Source organism: Brienomyrus brachyistius, chromosome 1 (assembly GCF_023856365.1).
Source record: "Brienomyrus brachyistius isolate T26 chromosome 1, BBRACH_0.4, whole genome shotgun sequence".
Lineage (NCBI taxonomy): Eukaryota > Metazoa > Chordata > Actinopteri > Osteoglossiformes > Mormyridae > Brienomyrus > Brienomyrus brachyistius.
Window position 1 is genome coordinate 43,539,530 of NC_064533.1, and position 26,805 is coordinate 43,566,334.

At 43.4% G+C, this 26,805-nt stretch overlaps 2 protein-coding genes and 1 long non-coding RNA gene across 9 annotated transcripts; all 3 read left to right on the forward strand.

The window, feature by feature from the left end:
- Positions 1 to 280: 280 nt before the first annotated feature.
- On the forward strand, positions 281 to 4,127 carry LOC125751063 (uncharacterized). Its single transcript, XR_007400511.1, has 3 exons — positions 281 to 310; positions 924 to 3,301; positions 3,410 to 4,127. It is a non-coding gene; the product is annotated as an uncharacterized LOC125751063 (long non-coding RNA).
- A 930-nt stretch (positions 4,128 to 5,057) lies between these two features.
- On the forward strand, positions 5,058 to 11,701 carry slc25a6 (solute carrier family 25 member 6). Of its 5 annotated transcripts, XM_049029545.1 has the most exons (5): positions 6,334 to 6,638; positions 9,337 to 9,399; positions 9,481 to 9,823; positions 10,286 to 10,426; positions 11,310 to 11,701. In XM_049029545.1, the coding sequence occupies exons 1-5, from the start codon at positions 6,528 to 6,530 to the stop codon at positions 11,465 to 11,467; spliced, it is 816 nt and encodes a 271-aa protein (XP_048885502.1). In that variant the 5' UTR covers positions 6,334 to 6,527; the 3' UTR covers positions 11,468 to 11,701. The 5 variants fall into 5 exon arrangements, with proteins under 5 accessions (XP_048885512.1, XP_048885480.1, XP_048885502.1 ...); XM_049029555.1 differs by lacking the exon at positions 6,334 to 6,638 and adding an exon at positions 5,058 to 5,273 and having other exon boundaries at positions 9,337 to 9,823; XM_049029523.1 differs by lacking the exon at positions 6,334 to 6,638 and adding an exon at positions 5,321 to 5,450 and having other exon boundaries at positions 9,337 to 9,823.
- Positions 11,702 to 15,648: 3,947 nt separating this feature from the next.
- On the forward strand, positions 15,649 to 25,055 carry LOC125749420 (granulocyte-macrophage colony-stimulating factor receptor subunit alpha-like). 3 transcript variants are annotated; one of them, XM_049026689.1, is made up of 12 exons: positions 15,649 to 15,747; positions 18,627 to 18,668; positions 19,062 to 19,133; positions 19,240 to 19,307; positions 19,743 to 19,854; positions 20,032 to 20,173; positions 21,005 to 21,177; positions 21,267 to 21,397; positions 21,776 to 21,914; positions 22,129 to 22,234; positions 23,554 to 23,688; positions 24,117 to 25,055. In XM_049026689.1, exons 3-12 carry the CDS (start codon positions 19,070 to 19,072, stop codon positions 24,199 to 24,201), a joined length of 1,155 nt encoding a protein of 384 aa, XP_048882646.1. In that variant the 5' UTR covers positions 15,649 to 15,747; positions 18,627 to 18,668; positions 19,062 to 19,069; the 3' UTR covers positions 24,202 to 25,055. The 3 variants fall into 3 exon arrangements, with proteins under 3 accessions (XP_048882646.1, XP_048882638.1, XP_048882655.1); XM_049026681.1 differs by lacking the exon at positions 15,649 to 15,747 and having other exon boundaries at positions 18,048 to 18,668; XM_049026698.1 differs by lacking the exons at positions 15,649 to 15,747; positions 18,627 to 18,668 and adding an exon at positions 18,675 to 18,904.
- The last annotated feature ends 1,750 nt before the right edge of the window (positions 25,056 to 26,805 follow it).

Sequence of the window (26,805 nt, forward strand, 5' to 3'; positions counted from 1 at the left end):
GAGGTTAACTGGAGTTACAAAAGTGCCTAAATTGTGCGTATGTGAGTGAATGGTGTGTGAGTGTGTTCTGCGATGAATAGGACAAGCGGTTACCGAAAATAGACGATGCTTTGAAGACCAAAAGTCCTTGTTCCATTTATTTTTTTGTTCTTTTTCTCTCGAAATCTGCTATTATTCTTGTTTAACAGTAGTTACTGCAGAAAACCCAGTCCACCTCCAGTTTGCTGGAGCATGGCAGCACCGTGATGGCGCTGTCGTGCTAAATCTCTTCCGTCGTTCGAATTCCTTCCCCCTGTGACGCAGTTTCCAGGTAACTATAAGTTTCAAGCGAGACTTCACATAAAAATACGTTTATCTATGTTTTCATAACAAATGTTTTTATTAGTTATTACAATATCATTTACACTCAGCTTGATAGTATAACCGACATGTGTTATTATTAATCTGTATTTATCTTGACAGTGATATGGTTCACGGATAATAACCGTATATTTCGCTCGATAAGAAATGTTTCACTAATTTTATTAGATTACGTATGTTTAGCTCTATAGTGACATGTTTCCGTATATACAGCATATTTTTGACTTTTTTTTATAAAGGTGTGTTAGATTGCTTGTAATATATAGGACGAGAAGCGCAGTCAAATGCATATATGTGAAGCAAAATCTCAAATATTGTCGATTTATCAAGGTAGTAATTGTCAGTGGTGGAAAGTAATGAAGTACAATTACTTTCTCAGTGTACTTAAGTACATTTTTCACTATGTGTACTTATGGGCCATTCCACCGAATTGGTGCGATTTAGGCGTAGGCCTGTACATGGTACACCTCTGCGCTTATGGGACATTATATGTAAAATTTATTTATTTAAAATTACAGTTTTGGTAAGCTCCTTGAATCATATAATCTTGTGTTTGCCCTCAGTCCATCTGAGGGTGGCTGTTCCAGGGGGGAAGTGACGTCACGCACGTTGGAATTAACTACTTCGCCAAGATAATCGAATGCACCAGAAACACTTCCAAAGGTAAAGTACCACGCAAGATGGAATATTTTCTCCTGACGACGTCCCCTGGCTGAATTTTGCTGATACATCCACAATTTTCAGTAACGTATGACACTACCCCTTCTTCTGCATACCTTAAATGTAAATGAGCCAGGGTCTCCTGGAGTTACACCAGTCAAAGATCTGACAGCATTACGGTGAATGTAGCTGGAGCATGTAACACTTCAAGCAAGTATATTAAAGGGTCTGTAAATGAAGTCTTCAAAACCAGAACTGATAACCTCAGCTCTAAATCCACAACTTTGTATAAAACATAAACATGGTCTCTCTGAGTATCAAATGAGGCAAGCATTTAAGATTACAGTCCACTTATCAAATAATCTGCATGTGCATGATTTTTACGCATTGAATTGACATGTTAATTCCTGCCTCAGAGTCAGCGAGAGCTCCTGGAATGAAGTGAGAACGTTTCGCGTTCTTGGTGATTTGTAAGGGGCATAGAATAAGGGTCAGGAGAAAAGGGACTGGCAAGCCAGTGTATAACTCTGTCTTTTCTGCATTGTCCCTGAAGCTGCCTTCTGATATTATTTTCCATGACCCTCATCCTGAGACTCATGTATAGAGCTGATGCATGATTCCATGGCGACCAAATCAAACAGAGGCTGCTCAGCCTGGAATCAAACCCCTGGTGTCAGCATGTCCATTGGTTCCAGACTTGAGGCAGAGTCACTGACTGCTATGGGTTCCCACCCCACTTTAGTAAAAAAAGGCAAATTTGAGCCTCTGAAAATGGAGGGGCTTTGTGCAAATGACTGTAATTCCTCAAAGCTTAATGCAATACCTTTGTTAAGCCCTTTAATTTAAAGCTGAAGGTCTACATTTCCATAACATTTTTGATTGTTTCATTTGAAATCCACCGTGGGGGTGTGCAGAAGTAAAATTACAAAAGTGTGTCACTGTCCAAACACTGAGGAACCTAACTGTAGCTCCACAGTGATAGGAAACAGTAAGTCTTAGCTTACCCCACTGGGTGGCACCACTACAGCACAATACTGCAAGCTACACTGGGCCCCTGCTGGATCCATCTGTCCTGTACAGCTTCAGCACCCCGACAGACCAAATGTCAATCAGAAGTGATACTCTGAGCTGCTTGTGTTTCCCAAAGACACCCTGCAGTTCAAATGTTTTTTTTTTGTGTTGAACCATATATTCCTGTTCAAAGACCACAGACCTCACCAGTCGTGTGGAATGTCACCTTGAAATGGGAATTAATTGCAAAGAATGTTTTGCAAACAAGTTATCTGTTTTTCCCCTGATTCTGCAGTTTTTTATAACTACTTCAGCAACCTAGAACCTTTTTTTACTATCAGTTTACTTCAGAAAACCAGTTCGTGATTTTAACTGTGAAACCATGGAAGGCAGAGATCGAGGTGCCTGAACGAATCTTTTTTTTTTTTTCATAGATCGACGCAGTGTTGATAATATTGGAAACAAATTAGACATTATGGAATGTTATTTAGCACTGTATAACGTAGAATACAAGTATTATGATATTATTAAAAGTATGCCAGATATCCATGATGTAATCATTACAATGTAAACATTATAATGTACTCAACACAATGTAATCAACTGAGTATGTATTTGCACCTTTTGTTAGTCTGAGTTTCTGTTAGCTACTTTATGTTAGTCCTGAATCTATGAATATTCACTTTTATTAACGTATATTTTATCACTATATTAAAGGACAAATATATTATCAACCTTTTAGTTAGACAATGTGTAAAAGGCTGAAACTGCCTAGGTTTACTACTGAAGGAAGGGATTCGCCTGAGTACACCAGACATTCACGGCTGAGCATTTTTCAAAAACCAAGTGGAGCTGCTCGCGCCACCATTATGTTCAGCCGAGAGACCAAACGGTAAAAGAAATGATGGACAAACTTATCACCTAGGGGTGTGGATTAAGGGAAAAAACAATTATTGTGAATGGCTGAAGGAATGATGATGCTTAAGTGACGAGATATTGTTAAATGATAAGAACTTGTATAAAAATTGGTGTAAAACAGTATTGGACACACTTTTACGTGTCCAGCCTTGGTTGTAACTTCATTGTTGCAATAAAGACTGAATTCTGGATACTGCACAAGCGGACCTCCGACTTCTGATTTGGCGGGGAAGGAGAAAAAACCACGACAACATTAAAGCAGTATCACTGCAGCCATACAGTGGATACGAAGTATAAAGAAGATGGAAAGATAAAGAAGCAAGTAATATTTGAATAATACACAGCATCACAGGTACTGTGTACACCTGGTTACACTTTCCTCACTAGAAATCTACGGAGTTCCCCGTGATGCCACTTTTCTACTCGTGATAAGTCTGACGAGTGCTGTTTTTATCCTCAGGTAGAAATGACAGCGATCGCCCATTTTATTCGGTGCGCTGAGAGCTGCGCAGCATCAGGGACGGAGGTGATAGTTCCTGCCTCGCCGGCTGCCCTCAACTGCGTCGCTCTTTCTGTACTGGCGCTTTTTTGTTAAAATGGCACTTCTGCTATGGCGGACGCGGCCGTCTCTTTCGCGAAGGACTTCTTGGCTGGCGGTGTGGCTGCTGCTGTCTCCAAAACTGCAGTGGCGCCTATTGATTAGTGAAGTTGCTGCTGCAGGTAACACGAGCATCTCACGGAGGCGGGTGATGCAGCGCTGCTGTTTGCGCAGTTATCCAGCCGCACTGAAATGCATGGCAGAGCTGCGGACTTTCCGCTGCAGAGTTTTTGTATTTACTTATATGTGTCGTTTGCAGTCGAAACCATTTAACCTGTTTGGTTACTATAACAACCGTGTCGGCATTGTCATGTGGTCGCCACATTGAAAAAGTGGGCTTTGGCCCAGCTGTATCCAACTGGCTTATACAACTTCAAAGCCCCAATAGACTAAATGCCGAAGTATATCAGTAGTCTTACTCTGAGTTCAAAGTGAATCGCTGTTTGTATTTTCAAAAGCCATCCTGAATTGCAGATCGCAGTATCCGAGATAGTTTTAAAAAATATCAGATCCCCCTGTTTTCTGTTCAAAGACAATGGGCTACCCTGTATTGAACGTCACTTTGAACTTGTAATAAAATATAGCGGATGTTTTGGAAACATGTTTCCTTTTGTCACGATTCTACCGTTTTTGAACTATTTGATCAACCCCAGGAAAGCAATTCAAGGTTTTACGCGAGGAATCATGGGATTTCAGAAACTGACCGATTACTGAAAATTGTAGCAATTTTTTTAAATGAAAAAATTATTGGTCTGGACTGGGGGGCCCAATATAATATGTCGCCGTGGAGCCCAAAATCTTTAGTAACGCCTCTGGCCATGATACCAATAAATGTGCAGCATTTTTATATAAATAAAAGCCCTGTATTTGCATCTTTTACTACTCGTCACATTCGCATCTGTAAAACCGGAATGATTGTAGTGTTTTCAAATGGGTGGAAAATGCAGATTCCTTTCATTCCGTACAATGACATTAAAAAGCAGCGATTTGGCCACTGTATGCGTATAGGATGGGTTCCGTAACTCCTGCTGATCTCAACTGCCAAGGCATATGCATGGAGAAGGTCTTTGTTTGCAAGATCCACGTAAAAATAATAACATAAAATTCAGGTAGCCGAGAAAACTTGTATTGGACGTTACCAAGTTAATTTTGCCTTGTACAGTCTTTGTGAATGTCCTGCACATTTACCATGGGGCCGAGCCCCTAGTGCTGTCATACTGTATTCCCAGTTTGTTCCCGAAGTCCTGTTCTGTGTTTGCCAACTTTTTATAGCGCCTTTCTTCTAAAATTGCGCGTCTCCGGACTGGTGCGCTGCAGTGTGTCTTCATCAAATTGTGGATGGCTCTGATTTCCATTAGGGGAAATGTAATGTTTCCATGGGAATACGGTAGGCAAAGCACATTTTAATGAATCACGTGACGACTGCTGCGTATCAATCCACATCTGGTGAACATACCCCTGTCCACAGAAGGACAGCTGCCCTGGAGCTTCGCATCTACACGCAGAGTCCAGCATTCTGCCCGGAAACAGGAGAGGGGAGCACGGCGCTTTACGCGTCTTAATGTAGGCCTACCTCAACTATACGGACCTTCCGAGTCAAACTTCTCGAAGCCTTCAGAGGTCGGAAACACCATCTACTATAAAAGACTGAAATCGCAGCCCAGCTAACAACCTGAATTTTGGACGCTAAGCGTTTTTCTATCCGTATAGGCGTCGATTATAAGGGGTAAGCTTTCGTAGGCCTGCACATTAATGTACCAAAAACAACCATCAATTGTACCCAAAGTTCTCTCACTCTTATTACATGAAGACTGACTACTGTCAAAAATGTGAAACTGAAACCAAATGCAAGTCATATTTTGTACGTTTAACCGGTTCCCTCTCGATAAGGACCCATAATAAGGTAAAGGATTTTAGCCTCTCATAATGGGTGTTTATGGAGAATAAAAGGCTTGATGTACAAATGATCCCTTAGGCTACGTGTTAAATCTTTTCAGAGATTATGTCAGCATATTGTGTTTGTAATCTGGGAGGTAACGGAGAAATTTGGTTCATCTTGATCGTTGTAATAATATGTTAAATCTTAAGCGTTTCCTCATAACCTCTGTAATGCATGAAAAACGTAGAAGTTCGTTCTCTGCAGTCATGATATAATATGGCATAGCCGCATCAGCCATTTACGGATCTCGCAGAAAAGGGGGAGAAAGAGGGGGACAGATTTGGTGTTTAATGGTGCATTTTTTACACCTATTTGTTAATCATTTTGCTTATAATGGGCCTTACGGAGAGCCTTTTCGCATTAAGCTATTAGAATGCAAATTTCTTCCTTAAGTCTTAAGTCTGGCTTGTTTGCTTCCTCTTCTGGAGCAGGAGACGCCTTGGTAGTAAACGGTGTAAAACTTTAACGGACGGCGATGATTAATGTTTATCCAGGAAGAGTGTTTTCGCAGTTATCAGTACCGCATACAGCACCATGTGCGGTGTGGTCGGTGGTCTTAACCAGAGAAGACACATAGTAGTGAATCGTACAGCTCTGTTGGGTTAAACTACAACTTCGACAATGCTTGAATAATCCACAGAAAATGATGTGCATTTGGAGTAGGTGTCCGCAGCGTCATCACCCAACGTGCTGCAGGTGGTGACCGTACACAGGTAGCGACTCCAGCTGTACAATGTGAATAACAAATATCGAGCTCCTGTCCCAAGCATTAACCCCGTTTGCCGATGGAAAGTGGTGACCGCATCCACAGATCCGACAAACAGCAAAACCAGACACACTGAATAAGTTTTGCGAAGAACTGCACGCAACAAAGTCGTCGCAAGCTAGCACGACGTGTTTGCTCGTTCAGAAATGATAGTGTTCATTTTCTCCGGGGCACTGGGGGGTGGGAAGCACCAGAGACCAAGCCCATCTCACCTGCCGCCTTCTTCCGCTGTCTTTGCTGAATCATGCTATTTTGTTAAGTGAGCCACAGGTGTCATGGAGGACGCGCTCATCTCTTTCGGGAAAGACTTCTTGGTCGGCGGTGTGGCCGCAACTATCACCGAAATTGTAACAGCACCAATTGAAAGAGTGAAGCTGCTTCTGCAGGTAAACGGAGCATCTCGTGGTGACGACTGGCGCGCGCCCGTCGTTGTATAATACAGCAGCAGTGAGACGCATCACGAGACTGCAAACAGGCGCTACTGCTTTTTTGCTATATACTTCTGGAAATTGCTGACGAAAACCATTAACCGGGTATGGTGATGCAGCCACATATCGGCTTCCTCCTGGAGAACCATGTTGGGGGGAAAATCGCTTGGCTGTAGCCCTCGATCAGTAGATAATATTTCAGTATATACCACAAGATCTGTGCTGTGTTCGAAGTGAATAGCAATTCATATGTCCAAAAGCCATCGACATACGATCGCATATGTCCTTCATTTATTTTGGAAAAAATGACCAAATTTGGTGTTTTAATAGGCCTGTCTGAGAGTGTTGTATGTCATCTGCCTTGAAATGATGATAATAATGCAGAGGGTATTTTGGGAACAAATTATTTGCCGTTTTCCCCGACTCTGCTGTTTTTGACTAATTTCATTAGTCTACAACCATCTCTTTAATGGTAGTTTCAGTGTTGTCTCAGATAGGTGTTTTCTTGTTGGTGAAGTTAATGGTTTACACGTGGAAGCATGGAAGATTATAGATGGATACGTCTTTATGAGCCGCGTAAATTGAAATCCAAGTACTAGTCTTCAAAAATGGAAGCGCTGTAAGAAACGGTGAAGGAAAAGACTGAGGTGCCTGTGATGGTCATCTGCAGAGATTAAGAATGTTGGGGACAAAATGATGCTAATTATATAAAATACATAAAAGTGGTATATAACTACTGAAGAAGCATGCAAGATGAAATATTTGAAGAATATATAGGCCTAGTAAACGTATATATTTATTTGAAAACAGTGTACATTTTTTAATGTAAGATGGGCAATTTTGATTTACTGAAAATGATTAAGGATTAAATTGATACTTGTCATAACTGCACTTGATCGCATTACCAGAACTGTTTGCGCTGCCTGAGGTGCATCTGAAACGCTCCCACACCTCGTCACATCACTTTTCTCACTAGAAAAAAGAGTTTCCCGTGATCCCACGTTTCTTCTCGCGATAAGTAAGAAGAGCGCTGTTTTTTTTTTTTTTTACCCTCGGTCATTTTTTTCCGGTGCGCTGAGAGCTGCGCAGCATCAGGGACCGAAGTGATGGTTCCTGCCTCGCCAGATGCTCCCAGCTGCGTCGCTCTGTCTTTACTGGCGCTATTTTGTTAAAATGGCACTTCTGCTATGGCGGACGCTGCCGTCTCTTTCGCGAAGGACTTCTTGGCTGGCGGTGTGGCTGCTGCTGTCTCCAAAACTGCAGTGGCGCCTATTGATTAGTGAAGTTGCTGCTGTAGGTAACACGAGCATCTCACGGAGGCGGGCGATGCAGCGCTGCTGTTATCCGGCCGCACTGAAATGCATGGCAGAGCTGCGGACTGTCCGCTGCAGAGTTTTAGTTGTACGTCTTCGGTTTGCAGTCTGGTAGGTTGCTGTGGCATCCTGGTCATCACTCTCCTTGAGAAGCCATATTAAAGTCTCCCGCATCCCGCTCCATGCTTCCCCACACTGTGGGGTTATGTTCTTTTAAACTTTTAAGCACTTTTTAAACAAACAAACAAATAAAAGTAATGTGTTCCTTATTTTTGCATGTTTTTGTTGCTTTTTTTGTTTTGTGTTCAGTCTTTTTTGTGCAAATCTTAAAATTGTAACATCACCTTCAAATCTTAAAATTGTGACATCGTTTTGCTCATTTGACTTTGTGCCCCTGAAAGATGGGCTCCCACCCAAGGTTCCTTCCTTCTAGGGAGGCTTTCCTTGCCACTGTTGTCTCTGGTTTGCTCACTGGGGGCGTTGGGCAGGGATAATGTAAAGCGCATAGATACAATGTAATGTTGTGAAAATGCACTATACAAATAAAATTTAATATTCTATTTTCTGAAACTGTTTACCCTATTCAAGGTTTTGGGGGGTCCGGAGCCTGCAGACACAAGGCAGAGAACAGCCCAGGATGGGGTGCCAGTCCATCACAGGGCACACTCACACACCATTCACTCACGCGTGCACAGCAATTTGGTGCCTTAGCACCAAATGTTTTTGGACTGTGAGGGGAAACCAGAGCACCTAGAGGAAACCCCACGATGACATGAGGAGAACATGCAAACTCTACACACGGGGAATACTGGGCGAGACTCGAACTCAGGTCCCAGGAGCGTGAGGCGACGGTGCTAACCACTGTGCCACCCCCAAAGAATATTTCCCATCTATTAAACAAACTAATCTTCAAATCTTATTAAACAAAATATATCCTTTACTTAATGTTATTCTTTTCTAAATTCTTATTTTGTCAGCTGTAAAGATCTTCATTTAATTTTGCTTCTAGTGGTTAATTCATTTAGCCTGACTTGGATTTTTATTGGGGTGGTAATATAAAATAAAGATTTATTCAGTATTTGTGCTCTTAAAATGTAAAATTCAGTCAATCACACCAACTGAGCGACATCTGCAGATTGTAGTATGTTTTCTTTGACACAAAGTCAAATTATGGAGAGATCTGCTAGCCCTAAGAGGCAAGACAAAAAAATGGCTTGATTTATTTGTTTATTTTTTCCTTTTTATTTATTTGTTTGTTTGTTTGATACTGCCTGAATAGACTCTTTGTATGTCGCTCTCCTGATTGACAATTCACTTCATCTCCCTCTCTGTCTTCTATGCAGGTACAACATGCGAGCAAGCAGATAAGTACAGCTAAACAGTACAAAGGGATCATCGACTGCATGGTGAGGATCCCCAAAGAGCAGGGATTCGCCTCCTTCTGGCGCGGCAACCTGGCCAACATCATCCGCTACTTCCCCACGCAGGCCCTCAACTTTGCCTTCAAGGACAAGTACAGGCAGGTCTTCTTGGGCGGCGTGGATAAGCACACGCAGTTCTGGCGCTATTTCGGCGGGAGCCTGGCCTCGGGTGGCGCTGCGGGGGCTACCTCGCTCTGCTTCGTGTACCCGCTGGATTTTGCCCGCACCCGCCTGGCAGCGGACGTGGGCAAGGCCGGGCCTTCCAGAGAGTTCAATGGGCTCGCCGACTGCCTGGCCAAAATTTTCAAGTCTGACGGCCTGCGAGGTCTATACCAGGGATTCAACGTGTCGGTACAGGGCATCATGATATACAGAGCTGCTTACTTCGGTATCTATGACACAGCTAAAGGTGAGCGATGCCGCACACTTGTCAGCGTGAAGTACCCACCCTCGCAAAGCAAACTGCTCCGTGTTTGTTATTAGCGATCGACAGGCCTCATCCTACCTGGGTTACAGAATGAGCTGTTAGAGGTGACCAGTGTTGGGAAATAATATTCTGCTTAGAATCCAGAAACTTGTTCAGAAGTTGCAGCCAGTGAAGTTGTCCTTCCTTGTACCAGAGCTTCTCTGCTTCATTAACCAATGATATTCGATCTAAAGAGGAGCCCTTTGAAAATCGTAACTCTAATCAGATTGCGGGTATACCTCTTAAAAACGCACTAAATCCTCTGTCGGTGTGCTTTTGATGAGAATGTTAGTTTTAAAATAGGCACCGTAATAACATGATTAATCTGTGCTTCCCTCGGAGTGACGCGCCCTCGCTGTGACGCGCCCTCGCTGTGACATGCCCGCGCTGTCGCTGTGTCGGCAGGTTTGCTCCCAGACCCCAAGAACACCCACATGATGGTGAGCTGGATGATCGCGCAGACGGTGACCGCTGTGGCGGGAGTGATGTCATACCCCTTCGACACTGTGAGGCGCCGTATGATGATGCAGTCGGGCCTCAAAGGAGGTAAGTGAACAACCTTCATTAAAAGCGACTCTTGTCAAGTTTTACACAAAGATTCTTCATGATATTGGAGAAACCGGACTTTGGATCATGAGCCAATTACACTCAGTGACAAAAAAAAGCGAAACATGCAGATGGTGGTGGAAATGAAATGAATCTGCACGTGGTGAAAGGTCACGTTACACGTTAATATCAGATCAAACGGACAACAGAGTTGGCAGTGTGGGCACAGTGCTGGTCCCAGGTCAGTAGGGTATAGGAAACCCCCCCCCTCCCCGGGCCTGGATACACGGGGTGATACGGTGCAGAAGGGAGTCGTACAGCCGGTATATCCTCTCCTGCAGCAAGTCGGGCAACAGCCCACAGCTGTTGTAGAACAAGGATTCATCGCTGGACATGGTCCGATGCCACTCGTCATCAATCCATGCCTCCCAGTTACAGCATCACTCCAATGGCAGCCGTCTTTCCGCTGGTGTTAACAGCAGCCTACGCATGGGAAGGTGAACCCGTAGCCCGGCTGATGCCAGCCATCAAGACACGATGCAGGATGACACAGGGTGTCCAATACCTGTGTCCGCATGGCAGGCACGGTTCTGTAATGGTTGGCACACGATACGACGATCCTCCCTCGGTGGGGTCTGTCTTGGGCGACCGGAACCTTCATGCCCCATGTGGGCACCCTCACCTGCCCGTCGTTTCTGTGACATCTGCATGCCGCACATGCGGGGCAATTACACAATACGACCACCCAGCCTCATGCAGACCCACAATGTAACCCCTATCAAACTTGTCACAGGGTATATTTAACATCCATCCGTCCATCTGTTTGAATAACTCCCACATAGCATTACGGGTATGTCTGACTTTCTGTCCTCCGTACACACAGCCGATATTATGTACACCGGCACGCTGGACTGCTGGCGAAAGATCAGGCGGGACGAAGGCCACAAGGCATTCTTCAAAGGCACCCTGTCCAACGTGCTCCGCGGGATGGGCGGGGCCTTCGTGCTGGTTCTGTACGATGAATTCAAGAAGTTTGTCTGATTGGACCTCACTTGTGTTAGCGGCTCGGAGTGAAGAGACTTATGTGTAGGAAGTAATGTTACCACTAAAGATCCGTTATGAGTTTACAAAACTTGTGGCAGAAGGCCTCAAACCGCTGACCTGCGAAATGTCCTTTTCATTTTGTATGTTCTAACATTTTTCGCACATTTTGACCATATATGTGTCTTAATTTTAAACATGGGCATTCTGAGATAATAAACATTTTAAACAGTATGTGGTACTTCGATTTTTTTTACATTTTTTTTGGTCATGTAGTTTTTAGTCAATAAAATAGTGATACTTTATTGGTCCCTGTGGGGAAATCCTCTTTTCACCAACCTCTTCTTGCTCTCCATGAGACCCACAGACAGGTGAGAGCAAGTTTGGGGGTCAGCCAGTGCGCAGCGCAGCTGGAGCTGGGGGCCAAGGGCAGCACGGGCTCAGCCAGTGCGCAGCTGGAGGTGGGGGCCAAGGGCAGCATGAGGTCAGCCAGTGCACAGCTGGAGCTGGAGGTGGGGGCCAAGGGCAGCATGGGGTCAGCCAGTGCACAGCGCAGCTGGAGCTGGGGGCCAAGGGCAGCACGGGCTTAGCCAGTGCGCAGCTGGAGCTGGGGGCCAAGGGCAGCATGGGGTCAGCCAGTGCGCAGCTGGAGGTAGGGGCCAAGGGCAGCATGAGGTCAGCCAGTGTGCAGCTGGAGCTGGAGCTGGGGGCTAAGGGTCTTGCTTAAGGACCATGACAGGTAACACCTGAAATATAAATGTGTTTGTGCAGGTCATCAAGTCTCGAGGTAGCATTGCTCTCTGCAGTCCAGCAGATGAGATTTTCTGGAAAACTGGATCTCTGTCACAAAAGTTGACCAGCTGCTGGTCCCAGGTAGCCTCTGGGTCACCATAGCCCTGTCTGTAGAATTGGTTTTTGGTGTGGCTCCCTGGGGAGGTGTTTCCGGCATGTCCTACTGGGAGGCGGCCCCGGGGCCGACCCAGGGCATACTGGAAAGATTCTCTCTCGGCTGGCCTGGGAAGGCCTTGGTATCCCACGGGGGAGCTGGAGGAGGTGGCTGGTGAGAGGGAGGTCTGGGCATCCCTGCTGAGACTGCTGCCTTGGCAGACCAATGCTGCAGATGATGGATAGATGGGTGGGTGGGTGGGTGGATGTGGCACTGATGGATCATTTTATGTTACTGTCTCTGACATTTTTGCCATTTGTAACCTAACGGTACAATACCAACGGTAGTTTAACAGTGCAATAAGCACATTTCTTGATTTCGACTATTAATTTAATTCACATTAATAAGTGTAGTCGGGGGGGCGGCATGGTGGTGCAGTGGTTAGCACTGTCGCCTCACACCTCTGGGACCCGGGTTCGAGTCTCCGCCTGGGTCACATGTGTGCGGAGTTTGCATGTTCTCCCCGTGTCGTCGTGGGGTTTCCTCCGGGTACTCCGGTTTCCCCCCACAGTCCAAAAACATGCTGAGGCTAATTGGAGTTGCTGAATTGCCCGTAGGTGTGCATGTGTGAGTGAATGGTGTGTGAGTGTGCCCTGCGATGGGCTGGCCCCCCATCCTGGGTTGTTCCCTGCCTCGTGCCCATTGATTCCGGGATAGGCTCCGGACCCCCCGCGACCCAATAGGATAAGCGGTTTGGAAAATGGATGGATGGATGGGAAGTGTAGTCGGTAATTCCCGAGTCACCGCCTTCGTCATGCTTCGTTATGCTGCAATGTTCCTCCAGGTGGTGCCAAAGACGCAGGATTGATGAACCTCAATTTTCCAGTGAAATTATTTCGTTTGTTGTAGACTAGGGGAGCATGGACACGCTGGCAGATTCGGGGGGGGGGGGGGGGGGCACAGGGAATATGTACAGTTATAAAATAATACAAAGATAGCAGGACGGGGGCCAGAGGTGACATTTTATCAAGGGGCCCAAAGTTTTTAGCTGCGCTTCGGCTTCAGCCTTTATCATTATGACCCTTTCCCTCTCTTGGCCGCAGCTAGAGCTGATATTTGCACTTTTAGAAGCTTTAGTTGTTTACCTTGCTGAGGGGGGCTGCCTCTGAAATGTATATGGTAAATGCCGAGAAGGTGAGTGCGCATAGATTTCTCTATGATTATGCTGCGACTACTTGTAAGAGAATGTGTTTTTTTCTGATGGAAGAGTTATTTTAGGCTGCTTCATACCAGAGGCCGGCAGGAACACGACATCAGGAAAGGAACTCTAAAATGGAGAAGTGCTGATTTAAATTTAGCCAGACGTAAAGCACAAAGTCACAGCAATATACCTTTGGTTCTCAGAAACCGTGGAGAGAGACAGCACATCTACATACTGAATTAAGCCTAATGATACACAATGAAATATCCATTGTAAGTCTGGTTAGCTGGCTGTAAATGTGAGAAATGTATAGAATACAATTACATAGACCCATAGACAAAATGTGATTGGCATCCATATTACTTTGAAATGATAGTTTATGGGGGAAAATCAATTTCCATCTTCTGTGGAAGATTATGAATCTGTGCTTGAGGTTGCGGTTTGCAAATATCTCCGATACCCGTGAGCTGGAAACGTTGGTGTACTTAAGAGTGGGCGGCTGATCCTGTAATCACAGGTTCATTTGGGGTCTGAAGTCACTACTTTTGGCCTGCATTGTTCAAATGACGTTATTTTTCGGATATTAGTCATTTGTTGCTCACTTGTATGGATCATAAGATGTCACATACGATCTTAAAAATGTGTCCTATGCAGCTGAAAAACATGATTTCTTCTTGTCCCAACTGGTCAGTAGTTTATGTACATCATGGGTTGTTGTGAAATAAAAATATTTTACATTACCTTTCTTTTGGTAACACTTCATTTATTTTATTTTATTTATAAAATGCCTAAATATGGGCATGTCCAACTGGGAGGAGGCCCTGGGGCAGACCCAGGACGCATTGGAGAGATTATGTCTCTCGGGCTGGCCTGGGAACGCCTTGGTATCCCCTTGCTTAGACTGCTGCTCCCACGACCCCACCCCAGATAAGAGGCAGATAATGGATGGATGGATGGATGGAAATGCCTAAACAATCAATTTCATAATTCTTTTACGTTTTAATTATTTAAAAATAACGTATCTCTCCAAATTATGTGTCAGAGAATCTTGCATCATTTCTGTTACCACTTTCTCTTCGGATTGAGGGCATTATCTCCCAGAACTATGTGAGCTACAGGAACGAAGCCACTTCCTCTTATTTGCAAGATCTTAAGTACCAAGATGTATATGTTTGCTCTTCTCAAGGACATTATTTCAGTCTAAAAAGTTACCGCGATATCATAAGGAAAGCACCATCGATTATTGTTCAGGCAGATGTTTATCTAAAAGTCTTTTAACCGTATGCTGTTAGCATGTATGCTGGAAAGTGGAGTTCGTGTCTTAAAAGTTTAAAGTTGTCAGTTCTGTTACCATCAAACTGTCCCTGGGGTTATTTACACACATTGGCGAATTTGTCCGTAACAGAGTCGACTTATCATACAATAAACAAATATGTTTTTCTGAATAAAAGTAAGATTTTCTTTAAAAAAAATAAAATATTTTTTGAAATGCAAAATGTACCTTCAATTACAGCATCATTCGTATGCTGCTGTGCGGAAAATCCATATTCGTGAATTACAGCCCTAATTAACGCTTATTAGCAGTTATTTCCTAGGCTTATTTCCTGTGACAAGACCACATTTTTTGCATATTTATGTCCTTGGCAAATATCCGTGTGTAAGACAATCTGCATTGATTTCAATCCGAGCTGGTGCTCAAATCCGTTACAGGGGAGACTGAATTTATGTCCATTTATTTATTTATTGTTACGCGCATTTGCAATCGTACCGGGAGCGTGCTGCACTTAGACAGACAGACTTTCATTTTCTTTACGGGAATATCTAGGCTGACGTTTAAGTGATTTTAATGAAAACCATGCAAGTTAATCAGCTTAACTTGGATCAAAAGGCCAATGCGATTTGTTGTAATGGCTATAATGCCGTGTAATCGTTAGTAATACGAAGCTCCACTGGCCGTCTAGCGTACTGTACTTGTCAGATAAATACAAAGCCCATGTTCTTCCAGTACAATTGTGATATGCTGCACTGGGAATCCACCTGCAAGTAATTACGACATCTTGCTAGAGCTTTTAAATTAGCGCACAAAAACCGGTTTGATGGCAGGAAACTCGCAACCACTTCCATGTGTGCTACGCCGGACAAGCATATCTTCTGGAATAGCGGGACATAAGTCTGTTGTGTGGCTTTTAAAATGTTAGTTTGCTCTACGCTACATAGTTGTCCTTAAAATTCCTTTTGATATTCTTCGGTAATGATATTGTTCTATAATAGCGATTGCGATATGTTGTAACTAGTAGTTGGCATCGCACAACGTAACGTCGTCGTGCTGCAAGTGGTGACTAACAAGACTTTAATTTACGATTAACTATTCACCCTGGCGTTTATTCATTTGAATAAAACGCGCCATTACCCACATTTATCAATTAAAACACCGTTACCTCTAATTTGGACATACTGTATATTGCTATGCTAATATGTAGGCCTAGTGCCACGTAGCCTGTTTTTTTGATACCTTGGTAGATTAATATATATTAAGTTGTATATGTCGTAAGTAGACATGCTTATGTCTATGCTGAAGTCGGCAGTTTATTAAGTATAATTTCAGGTTTTCACATAGGCCTATTTTCACCATAACTAATTAACTGAGTACTAATTCTGTGTGTGTAGTAAATCAATTTGTGAAGATTCTATATGACAAAATATAACAAGAGAGATACATTCCACTGCGTGAGAGCAGTGCCGGGGGAAAAGAAACGAATTACAAAAGACTACAGGCGGTTTTTTTTTTTTATGGAAAACGACGTTTCTTATACTAGGCCTACATTGTGATACTTCCCCACATTCTCTGAAACATAATATAATTATTTAAATTGTATATACGTAACCTTGCTGCAAGTAGGTCTAACTGTTTCTTAGAAATCAAAGTGTTTTAGTGGGGAGTCAGATCATTTTTAATCAGATAAGGTGTAATTTTCTACACATGCAATGACTCCACTTTAGTGAGACTGAGAAGTCATCATATCTCGGCAAATCAGTCTGTTTGCTTGAAACTCAGATGGGACTGAATTCAGGAGTACCTTCAGGGGTGTTTGTCTGTTAATGTACAGCCGTGGTCAAAGGTTTTGAGAATGATACAAATATTTATTTTCACAAGGTTTGCAAAAAAAAAGGGCTTCACGTGCAAGGATATTGCTGCTAGTAAGACTGCACCTAAATCAATTTATCGTATCATCAAGAACAGGGGCGTCAAACTCCAGTCCTGGGAGGCCAGAGCTCTGCACATTTTTGGGGTTTCCCCTCTTTTAACACACCTGATTCAACTCCTTATGCTAATTACCACACAGCTCTTCAGCTGAATTGATGTTTGTGAAGAAGGCTTCAGGGTACCAGCAAGTGCCAGGACAGTTGATTCAGCTGTGGGATCAGGGCAGCACCAGGGCAGAGCTCGCTCAGGAACAGCAGCAGGCAGGTCTGAGCGCCTCCCCAGACCTTAATCCCATTGAGAACTTGTGGTTGATCCTCAAGAGGCTGGTGGACAGACAAAAACCCACAAATTCTGATATACCCCGAATGTTGGAGTATATCTCCAGGTGTGTGGAGTTTAAGTCAAGGGAGGTAATGCTAAGATTATACAATTCCTTGGTGAGACCTCACCTAGAATATTGTGTGTAGGTTTGGTCACCATATCTTAAAAAGGACATTGTGGCCTTAGAAAAGGTGCAGCATAGGGCCACAAAAATGATTCCTGGTCTTAGAGGAATGTCATATGAGGAACGGTTACTTGAGCTAAAGCTGTTCAGTCTCAAGCAAAGGAGACTGAGGGGGCTGTGTGCTTGTAAGCAGCAGGTCACAGGTTCAAACCCAGCCCCAGCATGTCTGTGGGTCCTTGAGCAAGGCCTGTAACCCCCAGCTCCCTGGGCGCCATTGCGGGTGGCAGCCCTTCGCGGACAGCTTACTCTACATGGAGCAAGCTGAGGGAGGCGTAAAGACAATTTCCCCACAGAGGGATCAATAAAGTATCAATTAAAAGCCTTTGACACTCATGAAATGCTTGTAATTGTACTTCAGTATATCATAGAAACATCTGAGAAAAAGATCTACAAACACTCAAGCAGCAAATTCTGTGAAAACCAATACTCGTGTCATTCTCAAAACTTTCAGCAACGGCTGTAGTCAGTTGCAATTTGGGGGGTGGTAGCGGGCCAGTGGACTGGCGCCCCTACTGGTAGAAACTGGTCAGTTTATGCCTGACCGATGGGGCGCTCTCCTTGGATTTCGCCGACCCAGGGCGGGAAATGCATTTTAAACTCATTTTACTACCTAGTTACATGCTTCATATGTGGGTAACAAATTTTGGGAGGGGAGGGGCCGGTGATGTTTCAAACTCCTAATTTAATAGCTGCTCACGTGCCTGTAGCTGGGTACATGTTGGCAAATGGACAATAAAACATAAATACATCATTTACACTTGCAATCGACATTTCGTTCATGTTTTTACACCATTAAAATACACAGTGAAATGAGCGTTTTATGTCTCCTGTCTGTGTAGGCGACCAGAGATTCGTGCGCGCATTTTGAAACGAAACCGTTTCACTACAGTAAAACAAGGCAGAATTTCTCTCTCCGGCTTTCCTGTAATATTTCTGTGCTCGGTCTGTTTGTCAGCCAGTCTGCTTGTTGTCTTACCTTTCATATATGCGTGTTTGTGTGCCGGTTTTATGGTAGACATAGATTTAGTGAGCAATGGAGTAAAATCCCCCCGAAAGCAGAAACCTCCCAGTCCGGAAATTCCCACAGATGTAAGCAAATCTACATAACTCCGTGACGTATATATGTCCGCTATGTCTATCTTAAAACCTAAGCATTACAAAGACGTGTTGGTTGACTTTAATTGCGTTTTCAAAAATATTATATTGCCGGACACAATATGTAAAATACAGAAAATTCTGCTACGAAGTATAAGTTTTACACCACTCTCTTCCTAGTCAGACGTATCGCAACTTCCGTACAGAATCATGCTTTCCAGTAAGAGAAGTGAAACCTTTTTTCTGTTTTTTTGCATTTTACGAAAGAAGCTAAACGTGTTCGTGCTGGCAGGACATCCAAACGGAAAGGCAAGTTTGGCAGTACAGATTACTTTAAAGATTGTGTTTAAGATCAGAATTATTTTCACATTTCTTATAACTGAGAATATTAAAACACGTCGTGTGTTACAACCTGTGTTACACGACGTGTTACGGTTCCCGTGAGTATTGGGATACGGGAGAAAGCTTAAAACTCTATTTTAATCAATGGTAAGAGATTTCAGCGATTTTCTCAGTGAGGCCAGATGTCTTACAATATTTAACTGGTAAGCAAGAAGAAAAGGAAAAAACTGAAAGTATAATAAATTAACAATTAATCAGGTTTTCGAATTTAAAATGTTTAGTTTTGTCATGGTTTATAATGTGACCGGCTTGTTACTTGTTATCATCACAGTGAAGGCATAATATCACTCTGTTTGACAGGACATAGCATGGCCCAAAGTGTTTTGATGTGGCTCTTCTTGGCCGCACTGGGCGCTTCATATTTCCTGAGTGGTGCGTAAGTCGGTCAGCTACCGTCAATCAGAGGAAACGCATGATTGCATGTCCACCATGTACAACTGACTTCAGTACAGCTTACATAGAATTAAATGTATTTCAGAGGCACAGACAGAAGGCTCAGAAACCGAGGAGGATGATGATCAAGATGTTGACTATGACGATGAATTTGTAAGAGACATTCCAAGTAGAATATCCCAGCTATGTCATGTGACTCATCTGCGTATTACTTGTTTCAAATTGCATTGAAATTTTTACATCTAAAACGTCTTTAATGCCAAAAGTCTACACACATGGGGGCACTGTCTGGCTCAGTGACCTAACCTCGGTGCCTGTGATCGGAAGGTTTCCGGTTCGAGGCTGGCCTTGGCACAATTGCAGGTCCTTGAGCGAGGCCCTTAACCCCCAGCTGCCTGGGTGCTGCTATGGGTGGCAGCCCTTTGCAGCCAGCTTGCTCTCACCTGCAGAGAGCAAGTGGGGGGAGGCCTAAAGAGAATTCCCCCCAGGGGTCAATAACGCATCTATTATTATTAAACTGAAAGCTTATTGCATATTAACACTCAAAATGTAGAGACTATCACAACAAATTGTTCAATTCCATCACAGTTTGAAGTCAACCTTTTCTTGAGGAATCAGAGTGGATATATGACCAAAGCGAATTCTTCAAGACTCCCTCAAGTCGAATATGAAAACTTTACAAAATCAAACTACTTGGAGGGTAAGATATATTTTATATCCCATTCACTTAACTTTGTCACAGAAAGGTCAGAAGGACAGTCCATATATGACCGATAATTAGACGTAGCAGGTGCTATGAAATAAAATGTTGTTGATCTTGGTTTAGACTACAAGACAGAAGCAGTGCAGTTTGTTTCAGGTCATGGTGTCCCTACAGGCATCGAAGGGCTTCCTCTGAAAAACCTTTCCTGCATTGTGTACAACCACCATCACCTGCAGTGTTCCTGGGCTGCCCTGAAGCTGCCCGCGGATGCTCACTGTCACCCTCACTGTCACCCTCACTGCACCCTCACTGTCAGGTAAGATCCCAGTGTCACTGTGGTTCCCTCGCCATGTGCTTGGTTTACATTATGTTTCCTATAACCAAAGGCTAATAGAGGGAAACGAAGGTGCCGTTTTGGTGTTTACTGGTGCAAAAAGTCACAACTGGAAAAACTGGGATAGAGCAGAGCAGAGAATCTGCAGCATGGAACTGTACAGAAAGAGGGAGCAGTGTAGAAGGAGGGAGCAGTGCAGAAGGAGGAAGCAGTGCAGAAAGAGGGAGCAGTGCAGAAGGAGGGAGCAGTGCAGAAGGAGGAAGCAGTGCAGAAAGAGGGAGCAGTGCAGAAGGAGGGAGCAGTGCAGAAAGAGGGAGCAGTGCAGAAGGAGGGAGCAGTGCAGAAAGAAGGGGCAGTGTAGAAAGAAGGGGCAGTGTAGAAGGAGGGAGCAGTGCAGAAGGAGGAAGCAGTGCAGAAAGAGGGAGCAGTGCAGAAGGAGGGAGCAGTGCAGAAAGAAGGGGCAGTGTAGAAAGAAGGGGCAGTGTAGAAGGAGGGAGCAGTGCAGAAGGAGGAAGCAGTGCAGAAAGCGGGGGCAGTGTAGAAAGAAGGGGCAGTGTAGAAGGAGGGAGTTGTACAGAAAGAGGGGGCTGTACAGAAGGAGAGAACTGTACAGATATATGACAATACAGAAAGACAATATAACCAGCCAGGCTTTACCCGATTGTTGACATACTACCATGTGTTATGCCTTTACTTAACTTGACTTAACTTATTTCACTGAAGCAGTTCCCACCACTATCTTTCATTAAGGCATATTAAAGTGTTTTCCATGTCTACAGCAAGAATAATTGACTGATATCCTTCTGCCTTCAGACAGCCTGATCTCAGCACCACAAACTGGAACTGTCCCACCGGCACAAACGGAAATGTTGTGGCATGCCAGGCTATAATTAATTATGAGGCATTACACATGAATTTACAGATCAACGTGTCACTCCCAGATGTGTGGTACCTCCACTCTCAGGATTATGATGTAAAAAATATCGGTAAGGGTGTATTAATACATTTCTGCTTGCTGGAATGTTACATAGACATTTTGCATATATTCACATCGGGTGTGTATTTTTTTTTCCAGAAAAACTTAACCCTCCCCAGAATATATCAATGTCAGCTGTTTCTAAACATATCGTAATCCGATGGGACACTCCATCCAGCATTGGTGACCATTGCTTCACTTACCAGTTAAAAATCAACAATAATTCTGAGGTAATGTTGCCATTGGTCTAATATGTGGATATGCATGATATCGCCGCATCTTTGCTTTACAGTAGCAATAATAGTATCTTTGTATTTTCATTTATCAAAAGTTGAATTGCACCTGGTTCTTGTTGTGTTCACAAAGGTTTGTTGTAGGTACTTGGCTTCTTCTCACAAGGATTTGTAGCTGATACTTAGGTTCACAGGCAAATATTTCTGTAACTGTTTGAGAAATTGCCTTCAGCTAACTTTATTTGGTCAAAGAATTTGATGCAGACATATCAGTTCACTCCACAGGGAAATACAGGGAAGATCTGTAACGCTGTCTGTAGCCACATATTTTCATAGTTAGGAAGCGTGTGTCTGAATTTTCAAATCTCTTTTTAGGTTATTAATGTTACTGCACAAAGGGACTATACTATAGCAGGGGCAGATCCGACAAGGAGGTATTCTGTGCAGATGAGAGTCACCAAAACTGGGATCTGCAGAATAAACCATATATGGAGTGACTGGAGTGACGTCTTGGGTATGACGCTATATGACAGTAATGGGCTGTTTCTGATATAATCTGAATATCAATTTCCTGTTTCGATGTTGTGTGGTAGAATCAACTAGGGCTACAGCTGGGCGCTACGAATAGATGAGTGTGATGTTTTACACCACGTGACACACAAACATGCCATGCATTGGTGGTTTTTCCATCTGGAGAAATGTGCCCATGTTCTGCCTCTGTTTTCCAGTGATGAATCCCATCAACCCCTCTGTAATAAGCCTCGTGATAATAGTCATCATCACCTTCTGCATTCCCATGTTAGTGCTTTCCGTCCTGCTGCTCATCAAACTGAGGTGAGCCACTCCTCCTGACGTGCACCAGTGTAAACACACACACACACTCGCGCACACTCGCGCACACACACACACACACACGCTTGCCGCCTGTCACCCATATTGGTCCTGATATAGAAAACGTGCGTCTGCAGTAATCGAGGAGCGACCACAGACTTTCAGTACAAAACTACGAAAGAGGAAGCAGCAAAAAGCTTTCTAACGCAATACAGCGGTACTGCATCCCTCATCACTGAGGAAAGACCTCTGCTGCAGGAAAGCCTGCTGAGGAAGGTGCATGTCCAATGTGACAATTAACAAATTAGTCTTATGAATGGTTTTCTTCACAATGAAGGGCTCAGTTCCAGCCTCCGTTCTCTGACTAATCTCATTCCACTAGTTCGCTGAAGCGCTCATTGCCACCTCAGCTTACATATTAACTTTTTCAGCACAAACCAAAAAAAGGAATGTGCAGAATGGAGATGTTTTTCTCTTTTCTCTGAACTTGGGCTCATTTTACACCCAAAACTGACAGGATGACAAGCACACAGACAAAGGAGACGCCTGTTCTGGTGGCAGGAAATCCTCAGGACGTAGGAGGGAATAAAAATGAACAAAGGCTGCCAAATTATCCATTATACATTAGCCAAGAAGGCCATGCATCAGCAGGTCAAGAAATGAGCAGAAATGAAAATGAAAGTAGGCAGCATTGAGGCCAACTGTGGCCTCCGTTTTGGGCTGTTTGGATCCCGCCGCTGCTCTTTGTGTGCAAAGTTCAAGATTCAAAATTCTAGATACTTTGTTTGTCACATTCATAGTTATACAAGTACAACATGTAGTGGAATGTACCCTGAGCGAGCCGTAGACTGTGCAAATCAAAAATAGAATTAAGAATAAGTCAGCAAGTTAAAAATCTTACAATGAACTAAAACTAAAACTAAGAGTGAAATATATACATAATACAGAGAAATATGGAAGTGGTTCCAATATAGAAAAATATCTTAAGCTTTAAACAGTACATGTGCATATGATGTTAGAGCTATACATTTGAAGTTTGCATGTTCTCACCTAGTCACATGCCTTCCCTTAAGCAGATACTCTCATTGGTGTTTCTGAATTACCTGTAGTATATGATGCGTATAGATGTCCATGTACTGGACTGGCGTCCCCCCCAGGGTAGACCCCAGCCCCGAGCTGTGTGAGGGACTACGATACACTTCAGACTCGCGTGCTGCCTGCTCAGGATGACAGCCTAGCAGATGAAAATGAAAACAGAAGACTGAAGTAATCTTCATAAAAATACTTTTCTGTTCAGAATACTCATGGTGCTTTTGTTTCAGGATCTGCGAGAAGCTGTTTCCTCCGGTTCCAGGACCTTCCAGAAAAATAAAGATTTTGCTGGAAAGAGAAGATTTTTCATGGAAACCAGGCCAGACATACAGCAAGGGAAACAGGGACTACACAATGGCAAGATGGTGAAAATTCAAAATACACTTTATGCATGAAGGACACAGCTGTTAACAGCTGTTTATTGATGATCTACATATTTTAAATAAAGCTTGGCTTAGTCTCTCACTTATCCCTTGGATTTATGTCTATAAGAGAGTTGATTGCCAGATATATCACCATGAACATTTGTTACCACTGCATGCCTGTTCCTGCCTTTGCATTCTAAGGCATCCTTGCATATAAGAAATGTAGTGAGATATGTATGCATCTTTCATGGTTGAGAGTCTTGGATTTTGGCTTTCATAGTTTTTAGTGATTTTTGCAAAAATATTATCATTGTTAAGGTTGGTTCCATGTCCAGCATTGCTTGTGCATCATGAGGAAATAATGTTTAGATTGTAATTTAGCTCCCAAGTGTTGAAGTGAAAATAATTGATAATTCATGTTTGTGTAGCGGCTGTGAAGAGGAAGCATGTGGAGGAAACAGTGACGCTGAAAACAGGCCACATTTGTTGAATTGCTGGACAGCCTCCATCTAGACTTTTATTCTATCTGTAATTTTATTCCTTTGTGGCTTCCTTTATTCTTACAGTGATTTGCACGTACAATTTTTACAGTGTTAACTGAAGAATGAACTGAATTTTTGAATGTTTTCAGGTTTAAATCAGCCATGGGGGGGGGGGGGGTGTGCAAAGGGGTACATGAATACATTTCAGAGGTAAAGTAAGGTGCAGTGTTACAGTTCATACCCCTGTACACCATTCATTGTGGCGTGAGTTGAAAAACATAAAACACTAATAGAAAAGGCATTTTATTTTTAAGGGGGCTGCCACTGATTGTTAGATCACTGAGAAAATGTCCTTTTTGTGGTATAAGTTATAACAGCACAGTTACGGATTCAAATAGCAGGTTTCTCTGCTCTGTTCCTTAGGGCTGATATCTGTGCAGCATTTGAATTCAGTTTTGTCTTTTGGTTTCATATAAATCCTCCAAAGCGGACCTGCTGATTTCAGGCAATATCATCATACTCCACGCAAATATTTTAAGTAAAGGCCATGGTTGTACACTTTAGAAACTAAGCTAATATTTGGATTTTTTGAATGAAGGTAAACAGTGTTTAAGCTGCAGGGTGGTTAAATTATGGCGAAAGCTTTTCTGGTGTGATTTGAATTTGCTGCAAAGCATAAACACACCACTGACAGACTGGCATAAAGGGTCTGTCATTTGGCAGCAACTTTTGAAGTTATTTTGATCATGATATTTACTGGACAGGTTCGGTGTCTGTCCAGTTTGAAACAAACTACTCAATTGGTGTATGTAACATGCTGTTTTAGAATATTGCATGTATGTATAGAATTTTTACATGCTGGAATAAAGATGCTTTAAAAATTTGTCAGATTTGTAATTTGTGTTTTCAAAAGTGATATCTTTCTAATTCTAACATTATTAGAAACTGATATAGGGAAGGATTAATAACACTTAGGTCACAGCCAAGGGTCTCCATTACACACCACAACACTGAGGCTTGCCTACAAAGCCAAAAATGGACCAGCACCCTCCTGCCTAAAAGTAATTATCTCACCACGCACTGCACCACGCTCTTTCCGAACCTCCAGCACTGCACCACGCTCTCTCCGATCCTCCAGCACTGCACCATGCTCTCTCCGATCCTCCAGCACTACAACAGGCTCTCTCTGATCCTCCAGCACTGCAACAGGCTCTCTCCGATCCTCCAGCACTGCACCACAATCTCTCCGATCCTCCAGCACTTCAGCAGGCTCTCTCCGATCCTCCAGCACTGCACCACGCTCTCTCCGATCCTCCAGCACTGCACCACGCTCTCTCCGATCCTCCAGCACTACAACAGGCTCTCTCCGATCCTCCAGCACTGCAACAGGCTCTCTCCGATCCTCCAGCACTGCACCACGCTCTCTCCGATCCTCCAGCACTGCAGCAGGCTCTCTCCGATCCTCCAGCACTGCAGCAGGCTCTCTCTGATCCTCCAGCACTGCAACAGGCTCTCTCCGATCCTCCAGCACTGCAACAGGCTCTCTCCCATCCTCCAGCACTGCACCATGCTCTCTCCGATCCTCCAGCACTGCACCACACTCTCTCTGCGTCATCACTGCTTATATACTTATAAGGTGATTGGCTGTCTCGTCTTTCACTGTAAAGTCACAGAGATGTGGCAAAAAAGAGACGTGAGCAACTCATTTTTGAAATCCTGGAAACTGGTAACAACAATCCTGTTATGTACTTTCAGTGACTGCAAGTATTCACTTTGGGGATCACAATGGTACATTAATGTTTCTGTGTCTAAAAAGTAATATTTCAGTATGGAAGACAAGGAATGTGTTCAGGTGACAGGTGAGAAGGGAGACCTGAGTCCAGAAAGTTTGGGTTCAATTTTCCTGTAAAATTTCCAACTGTACAAATGGATAAAAGCTCCAAGTAGCAACAGCTGGGACATTAATTGCACTGGGATGTAGTATTTTGTTCTTACCCATTGCTCATTAGAAGTTTGTTACAGGTACATAAGGCTTTCCTTATAACCGCTCAGGTACTGCATTGCTAAAAAGCAGTTCCTTGCAAACTATGTGTTTTCAGGGTGAAATTTTAATTGCATACAGTTCCAGTACCTCTTCCCTAAACTGATTAGGTTGCCTCGATTCAAGCAGTAAGGTAATGGAGGAATGACTGTTTCACTCCTCATCCTTCTGAAGACACCGTTGCTAATCAGCCAGAGAGGAATCATTTGATAAGTGATGTGTGTTTAATCTGTGGCTCCTCCAGTGTGAATACAAACCCTTAAATTACAGTTTGAGAATGACAAACAGCAGCAGACTTACATAGACAACAGAACATTGTAAAACGTCTGAGTTTAAACAGTTCATATAATGTGGGTTAGCATATGAAATAACTAGCATTTTTCGAACTTTTATAAAGCACAGGAATTACAGTGAATTTGTATAATGAATGCACACACAACTGCACTCATATTCATGGAGAAAGTAGACACCACAACTTCTGAAATATGTGTCCTTGCTTGTATCAAAGGTCAATGTTATTATTGTTTTGCTGGATCTAACATGTGTGAAGATGTTGTTTATCGCTGGGTGTAACTTCCTTTGTACAATTCTGAC